At 62.4% G+C, this 8,629-nt stretch overlaps 1 protein-coding gene across 1 annotated transcript in view; it reads right to left on the bottom strand.

The window, feature by feature from the left end:
* Nucleotides 1-7,374, bottom strand: part of FGF3 (fibroblast growth factor 3) — a 9,214-nt gene extending 1,840 nt beyond the window's left edge. The window contains exons 1-2 of the mRNA XM_017515891.2: nt 6,668-7,374; nt 4,315-4,418 (exon numbers count right to left, since the gene is read on the bottom strand). Of these exons, the coding sequence (XP_017371380.1) occupies nt 4,315-4,418; nt 6,668-6,887 (324 nt within the window). The 5' untranslated portion in view covers nt 6,888-7,374. The remainder of the gene's footprint in view (nt 1-4,314; nt 4,419-6,667) is intronic.
* Nucleotides 7,375-8,629: the final 1,255 nt, after the last annotated feature.

Raw genomic sequence — 8,629 nt, 5'->3', positions numbered from 1 at the left:
CAAAAAAAAAAAAAAAAAAAAAAAGAGGAAAGAACACCAAAAGCAGGAAGGGAAGGGAACACGGCCAGGTTTGATGAGCCCAGATGCTCCATTAAACACTGCATTCAGGGTCCCCTCTGGGGTCATTGATCTCTGAGCAGCATTCTCTTAAGATGGAGGGTCCCCACTCTGCAGGTTGAAGAGGTTACAACACAGAGTGGGGACCGGGGCTGGCATGAGGCAGAGGCTCTGACAGTGCCACGATATTCCTATTCTTAGGATGAGAGCAGAGGCGGGGCTGTCCCCCCACTGGGAGGACAGAGAGGACACTCGCTTTGTCATCAGTGATTGCTGGGACCCTTGTCAGGCCCGAGGTGCGGCTGGGGAAGGGCAGAGGGGATCCTGCCCTCTCAAAGGCACAGTGAAGCTCTGAACTGAAGGATCTGACACCAGTGTCCCCAAGGCCTGGACGTGGGAGGTTCCCTCAGGGGCTGACTCATGGGGTCTTCTTAGTCTGTGGGGTAGGGAAGGGGTGGATATGCCGTATGCAGACCCACTGGGCTTCAGAACCAGCTACAGGCAAGTGGCAACGCCTAGGGCACCTCCCCCGGGGGTGACTGACAGGAGCTGCTTCCTCCGAACCAGAAAGGGTGGTGGGAGGTGGAAGCAGCAGGGGCAGGGCGGACAGCAGACCTCTCCTTCCTCCTGGGGACTGGCCCCAGGGAGGAGCTGGAGGCCCTTGTGGTCTATCTCCATCTGGGGTGTGATGTCCCATGGGAGTCAGGGAGAGTGGAAATGGCCTCCAGGGGCTCCCAGGCTGGACCCCACAGCATCTGACCCAGCAGGAGCTCAGGGAGCAAGATGTTTCAAGCACCTGTCCTCTTTTCCAGCGACATGAAGGCCCAGGGCAGGGAAGGGTGGAAGGCCTGACCTGGTGGTAGGGGCTGCCTCTCCCCATAACCTGAAGCCCCCCTGCTCACCAGCCCTCCTGGAGGCCCAGAGCCCCCTGGGTCACAGTATAGATGTCACAACCCAAGACCAGTCTCCATGCTTATAGATGGAGAAACTGAGGCCCAGGGGCGGCCCCACAGCCTACATCACAGGGGGATGGAATAGTGTTTGACCTGTGCCTGACCCCTGCACAGCCTGGGGCTCAGGGGCTATCTGGGAATGAGCAGGTGGGCTCAGGGCCGACTTCCCCCATGCCCACACTGGTGCACCATGCTAGTGTCTGGCTCCCACACCAGACTGTGGGAAACTCAGGGCAGGCCCCAGGCTTCTCCCAGGCCCCTCCATCCTGCAGGAGGTGCATCCTCCCAGGGCCAGGGAGGCCACACGGTCAGCTTTCTCTTTGCAGGGCCACTTGGGGGGTGGGACACTGAAGGACACAGACCTGTGAGCCTCCAGTGGCAGGGGACTCCGGCCCTCCCAAGGTGGGAGAAGGGGGGAGTGTAGATCACCTGCTGCCACGTTGGGGGGCACCTGGGGCAGCCTAGATGACCAGGGCAGGTGTCAGCTCAGGGGCCAGGGCCACAGACCCCAGAGCTACTGCAGTTGGGACTTGCTGTGACAACAGTTTCCAATCCAATGTGTGTCCTGACCCTGCCGTCCCACCAGACCCGGTTCCACAGTCCCCTTCCCCAGGGCCATTTCCACCCTAGGGGGGTGAGGAGGAAGTGGACTCCAAAGCCACTGTGTTGAGGAGGTGACTTCTGAAGAGAGCCATACGGTGGGGCGGGCACTTCCTAGCGGGCATTTTCTGGGAGGAGGGCGTTCCAGGCAGTGAGGGTGTGGGGTGAGCAGCATGATGGCTTGGAGAGTCGAGGGAGCTTCCAGAGGCTGGAGGAGCCATGACCTGTGGATGACGACGGCCCTGGAGCAGATGGCACCTGGGCTCTGCTCTGTGGTGGAGCTAAGGTGCCCGGGGGATGCCTGTGTGTGATGGGAGTCCTCGGAAGCCATGACCTGGGCCAATCTGCTTTTTAGCAAGTCCTCTTAACATGTACCAAGCAGAGTGCAACACATGGTAAGTGTCCGGGACACTGGGGAATGAAGCACCAAATGTCAGATGGATGGAGGGGTGGGTGGAAGGGAGGAAAGAAGGAAGCATGGATAGATTGATGGGTGGATGGGCAGATGGACAGAACAGACGGAAGGATGGATGGAAGGAAGGATGAGAGAAAGGAAAGAAGGAGGAAGGAGAGGTGTATGGGCAGAAGGGTGAATGGAATGAAGGAAGAGGGAAGGAAGGACGGAAGGAAGGAAGGAACAAATAAAGGAAGAAAGGCAGGGAGGGGGGAAGGGAGGGCGGTAAGTAAGTAGGAAGGAAGGGAAAGGGGAAGGAAAGGTGGATGGATGGTTTGACAGATAGACTGGCTGAAGAGAGAGATGCAGGAACGTGGTCTGAGGGCTGGACGTGGGGTCTACCATGCCTTCCAGCCCCCTCTGGGTGAGAGTTAGTGGCCAGCGGGGTGACGATGAAGGTGGGGAGTTGGGGAGCTGCTGAGCTCAGTTGGGGTGTCTGAGAAAGAAGGACTTTGGGGAGGGTGATCTATACCTCAGAAGGGAGGTCAGAGCTGGACCCAGGAGTGTTGGGTGTGGTGGTCACTGGCCCTCAGAAGGATGAGCTGGCCTGAGGGCAGGCATGCTGCTGGCAAAGTCCAGGGAGCCCCGCAGTGGGACAGCACTCCTAGGCAAGCTGGCCGCATGCATGTCCCTGGCACCAGGCAGCAGGTGACAGGGTTGGCATCCAGGCTATGTGCCTCCCAGGGTGTCTGCAGAGCTGTGGGAACTTCTCCGCTGGGCACTCGGGAAAGTTCCACACCCTCCAGCTCGACTGCTCAGTGAACCCTGGCTTCAGCTTCCCTGGTAGGGCTAGGAGCCTCTGTCCACCCTTCCCAAAGCCAGGCTGTGAGCTCCCAGGCATGGAAGCCCCAAGTGGGCTCTGAACCACAGGAACCCCCTCACGTCACGTTTGTTCTGTCTCCCCAAATCCTGAGCCTCCCATAGAAGAAGCTGGCACCAGGAGGGCCTCCGCTCTCAGACACAGCTTCCAGTGAGTGGCCTCTGAGCTAGAGAAAGCCAAGGGGTGGGCCGGGCACAATGGCTCACACCTGTAATCCCAGCACTTTGGGAGGCGGAGGTGGGTGATCACGAGGTCAGGAGTTCGAGACCAGCCTGGCTAACATAGTGAAACCCTGTCTCTACTAAAAATACAGAAAAGTCGCCGAAAAATTAGCCAGGCATGGTGACGGGCACCTGTAATCCAAGCTACTCAGGAGGCTGAGGCAGGAGAATCACTTGAACCCAGGAGGCAGAGGTTGCAGTGAGTGGAGATCGTGCCATTGCACTCCACCCCGGGTGACAGTGTGAGACTTTGACTCGGAAAAAAAAGAAAGAAAAGAAAAAAGAAAGGCAATGTCACTTTGTAGAGTAGATCTTGATATTACAAAAAAGAAAGAAAGAAAGCCAAGGGCTGCATCCCAGCTTTCCGGCCCTTCATTTAGCAAAACGGCTAAAAATCTGCTGAAATCCTCGGCTTATGCGAGAGGAGAGGCGGGCTGTTTCCCCGTGAGCCTGACTGCGCAGAGAGCTCACTGCAGGGAGATCGTCCTCGAGCTGCGTCGTCCAGGCTACCAGTGGATGGACAACCTCTCATTGCCCAAGGAAGTATCAGCCAAATTGCGGGTAATGAATAGCTGGAGGCAGCACATCCCTTACATGTATTTTACTCTGTATTCTCCACCCCCACCCCTTACAGGGAGGGGCACTGCCATACCCACCCAGTAAGGAAGCTCTTTTGGTTACATGGAGGCCCAGGCCGTAGATAGACTGGGCCCCAAACCTGGGCTCCAAGGCCCCTGTGTGCCTGGGACATGGGCCCCACCTTCCTTCCCCTCCTATGCTTCAGCCGGGCCAGCGCCCTCCTCTCCACGCTCCCAGGAGCACTCTGGCTGCCTCAAGAAACACTCCTGGGTGGCCTTGGGTCCATTTATTTTGGTGGAAATTTGGGGACAATCACTTCCCTGCTCTCAGCTACTCTCAGGGAAGGATGGTGGTGATGATCAGGTTGTGGGGAACCTTTGCTAGCCCGACATGCTGCAGAACCCGGGACCCCAGGGCCAGGCTCCAGGTCACCTGAGGAGCAGCTTCTACCAGACACAGCTAAAGATCACTGCATGTGGAGTCCCGGGCCACGGTCTGGTCCCAGCTCGGGTCCCACATACCCTGGGCTGGGCAAAGCATTCTTCTGCCCACATCTCCCATCCCCTGGCATGATGTGCAGGCCAGACTGATATTCCCTCAGCGCCCACCCACGTGGAAACCTGGACTCACCGAAGCATAGAGCCGACCCCTCTTGTTCATGGCCAGGTACCGCCCAGAGAAGAGCCCCCTGATGGCCACAATGCCCACCTCCACTGCCGTTATTTCCAGGATACCTGGAAGAAGTGAGAGGAACATCACACCCGCTGCCCTCCACAAAGCCACGGAGGAGTTGGCTGAGGCCCAGCTGGCCCTGCCCAAAGCCACACCATGGGCTCAGGGCTTGGGAGGGCAGTACACACCCCACAGGTGGGGGAGTGACTGGAAGTTCAAGATGGGAGAAGTCACCAGATAGGAGGTAGAGAAGGGGACGTCGGGGACGTCGGGGGAGGCTTCTCCAAAGGGCGTCATTCAAACCTGGGAGGGAAAGAGTAAAATGAACCTTTCCACCCGCTGGCTCTGCCAGCCTCACAGCACCTTGCCAGCTGCCTCCATCATCCGACAGACAAGCAAGTGGGGACCACTATGGCCAGGTGACTGCCAGACCCCCGAACATGTGCCTGAGCAGGAAGTCAAGCCCTGGTGGCAGACACATGAGTCTGAGCTCTGGGCCTGCAGGGTCCCCAGTGCCTGTGTCACCCAGCGGGAGAGCTGGGCCCCATGAACCAGGCTGATAAAATAACCCACTGGCAACAACACAGCCAGGGCGCCTGCCACCCACACCCAGCTCTTGATGGACCTGGTGGAAGATCATTGTACCCGCCAGGGGGCCTGGAGGGGCAGGAAGCCGGTTTAGACCCTGAAACCCATAGAGGGAAGCTGGGCGGGTCTCACCCACTCCCCAGGGGTAAGAAAGTTTAAATCTCGCCTCCCGCCTTTCCTTCTGGATATACGGGTGCTGTGGTGGGGCTGGGGATGGGGGGCTGCACCACAAGTCAGGTTGGGGTCATTGTCTCCCCACAGAGGCTCCGAGGGGACTGGGGCGACTGCCTGCACCCTCTCCAAGGGATGACTCTTGGGAGCGTGTTCCTGGCACGCAGTCCCAGCCGGGCCGCGGTCAACGGGCTTTTGCTCCAGCCCAGGGCGCTGGGGTGCAGGCTGCGAGCCTCCCGCCTTCCCAGTGCGCAGGCTGGGCGACCTCGGCGGTGCCCACCCGGGGACCAACGAAGCCCGAGTCTCGACGCAGGGACTGGGGAGCTGCGGGCGCGCGCCTTCCCCTGCCCCTGAACAACCAGCACCAAGAAGTTTGGATGCTGTGCGACTCCGAGGAGGAGTCTGGCCTTGGAGACAACCCGGGTATCTTTGTGAGACGAGTTCCGCGCACTGGGACCCCCTGACGACAGCTGGTGCCCACCGTGCGGCCCTGGAGGCGCGTCCCCCAAGGACGCCCTCGCAAGGCTGCGGCTTTCCTGGAGGAAGCCGCGGTTTCCCGCCGCCACCTGGAGTGCACTGCACAGTTTCCTGCGCCCCGGGCCGGAGCCCAGCGCCGCGCGGCGCACCCGAGGATCGCGGTGGCCCTGATCGCCCTCCCACGCTCCCCACGCGGCCCTCCCGGGCCCTGAGCTTCGCTCTCCTGCTCCTCACAGGGCTCAGAGTGGGCACCAGGTCCCTGCCATCAGAGGAGCCCAGCCGTGGACCCCGGCGGACTCCCGCGGTGAGCGCAGCCCGGGCAGAGGTCCTACGTTCGGGCGGGAGTGTGTGTGTCTGCGCCCCGAGGCCCGGGCGGACACCGCTCCGCGCTCCACAGTGGCTAGTCCGGGCGGCGAGGGCCCCCACCCTCCTGTGGCAGTGCGGTCAGGGCGGAGGCGGGAATGGTGCAGATTCCAGCTCAGGGAATAACTGTCGGCGGCGGCCGCGGCCGGGAAACCGAGCTCCACCAGGCTAGAACCCTCCGCGCAGAGGCAGTGGCGGGGGCGGCCACCTGGGCGGCCGCGAGCGAGGAGGGCTGAGGGGACGGCGGGGCGTCCAGGGGTCGGCAGGAGGAGGAGAAGTAGTCAAAATAATAAAGACGATGATAAATGCCTTGTCTAGCTCCTTTTCTCCGACACATTCAAAGGGCTTAAACTTGTCAGAGCTGCCAAACTCAGCAGAGCATGGAGTCCCGGGGTTGCCTAGCTCGCGTCCCTCCAGACTAGCGGGCAGGGCTGGAGACGAACTCTGACAGCTGGTCCCGACCCCGGGCCGCGGCCTCCCGCGCCCTCTTCGGACATGAGCGCCCATCCCCCCGAGTTCTGCTCGGACCCCAGCGCGCGCTCTTCTCCCCGATGACGTGGAGGGCGAAGAGGGCGCCCCAGCAGTCGCCTTCTGACCGAGGGAGGCAGCCGGTCTTCCCCGACACCTTGGGCGCGCCGCGCCTTCTCCCGGGCCCGAACTCTCCCTCCCCGCGCCGCTTCCCCCGCGGGGCCCGGCAGCGCCGGGCACTCACTGTAGGCGCTGTTCTCCAGGCTGCCGTTGACGCGGCCGCTCGGGTGCAGCTGGAGGTGATACTTCGTGGCGCAGTAGAGCTTGCGGCGCCGGGGCGCCCCGCCGAGGTGCTCGTAGACGCCGCCGCGGCCGCCAGCATCGCGCCGCAACCGCGCCCCAGGGCCCGCCGAGGGCCAGCCGGGCTCCAGCAGGCTGAGCAGCAGCAGCCAGATCAGGCCCATCGTGGCATCGCGCCCGCCCCGCGGAGACGGCGGCTGCAGGCGAGCGCGGCGCCCATGGAAGGGGCGGCAGCCGTGCCGGGGCGAGGCGCTCGGAGCAGGCTCCCGCGCCTGGCGGTGCTGACCCCGGCTCCGCAGGAAAGGTGGGGGAAGAAGGGGAAATGGTGGGCGAGAGAGAAGGAGAGAGAGAGAGGGAGGGAGAGAGGGAGAAAGGGAGAGGGAGAGAGCGAACGCGAGTCCCTTTAATTTCCACCCAGGAGCAATGAAATTTCCGTTGCTGCGCAAAGCTCTGAAAGAAAGGACGGTTCGGCAACAAAGCCGACGTGGTCCCCAGGCGGAGGCGCGGGAGGGGCGGAAGGCCGGCGGGTGGGGAGCCCCGCGGGGCTCGGGGTTCGTGCCGGGCGCCGCCTGCGAACGCTCGTCGCCAGCGCACCGCCGTCGAGCAGCGGCTGCGCTCCGCAGCGCGCCCCACGCCCCCGAACGCCCTCCCGGCTCTGAAAGGTCCCCTCCCAGCCCCTCCCCCTCCCCCAGACCAATTATGCCTCCGAAAATTATAGACCGAGGCCTTGAGGCGGCCGCCCCAGGCCCTGTCACCCCCTCCCGCTCTCCATCAATCCCCAGGCACAATGGGGCCGCCGCCGATGACTGATGTCCGTGAAAACAACTTGCGGGGAAGTCGAGCTGACAAACGCTCATTAAAGGCGGCGCATAATGAAGGGGACCGCGGAGGGCTGCGGCGGGGAGGCTCTGGGGCGCGGGCACGCGTGGGGAGCCCCGGGTTTGTGTCTGCGCCCAGCGCTTCCCGCAGGACCCGTGGCGCTGTCCTCAGCGTGGCAGGCCGGGCTGGGAGATGCTATCTCCTGTCGCGCACCCCAACCTGGCGCCCGAGGTGGCGGGGTCCTTGCACGTCGGGCGGGCCTCCGAGGATCCTGTCCCAGTGGCGGTCCAGAGAGGGGCCTGGGGAGGCGGGAGGAGGGACGCGAGGGCCACAGAAGACAGAGAGCCCTAGAAAAAGATGCAGATAGAGACAGAGAAAAGCGGAGGAGGAGAGGATAGGAAAGACCAGGGGAATGTGAGTGATAGAGATCGGCCAAGACAGGAGGCCGGGGAGACGGAAGCAGAGAGAAGTGGACTAGAGAGCTGCAGAGGACACCCAGAGAAAAGCCCCGGGAGGGTGACAGCCACCGCGGGTGGGGGATGAGAGGAGGAGCCGCTCAGGGGCCGGGAATCGGTTTCAGGGGAGTCCTGGTGTGGAGAGTCTGAAGCAGTGCAGATGTGGGGGGTCCCCTGGACTGTGCGGGGGTCAGGGTGTATCTCAGGGGGCCTCGCGAAGAGGGGCTTCAGAAAGTATCCAGAAGAGCTACATCCCCACCTACTTCCCTTGCTTCCCAGTGCTCTGTCCCCAAGGGTCCTGGGGCCAGCAGGAAGCAGGGGCCAGCACAGGGGCTTTACCCCTCTTGACCCCACCCCAGAGTAGGACACCCTGTGGGGCCCAGGGGTCTAGGCCACAGCTTTGGCTCCAAGTTGACCAGGGGCTCTGGGGTGAGTTGGGGGGCTGACATTCCCCACCCTGCCGTCTGCATTGGGCCTTGGGGTCAGGCACGTGTGCAGAGCACCCTGAGCTGCTGCAGAGAGCACACATCCCTGGGACACGCCCAGCCCCCATGGCCCAATACACACGGGGCATCGTGTCCTCCTGAGCTCACTCCAGCGTGCACAGGGTCCAGGTGACCCTCCTGAAAAAG

Source organism: Cebus imitator, unplaced genomic scaffold, assembly GCF_001604975.1.
Source record: "Cebus imitator isolate Cc_AM_T3 unplaced genomic scaffold, Cebus_imitator-1.0 Scaffold564, whole genome shotgun sequence".
Classification (NCBI taxonomy): domain Eukaryota; kingdom Metazoa; phylum Chordata; class Mammalia; order Primates; family Cebidae; genus Cebus; species Cebus imitator.
This window is presented reverse-complemented; position numbering and strand designations above follow the sequence as displayed.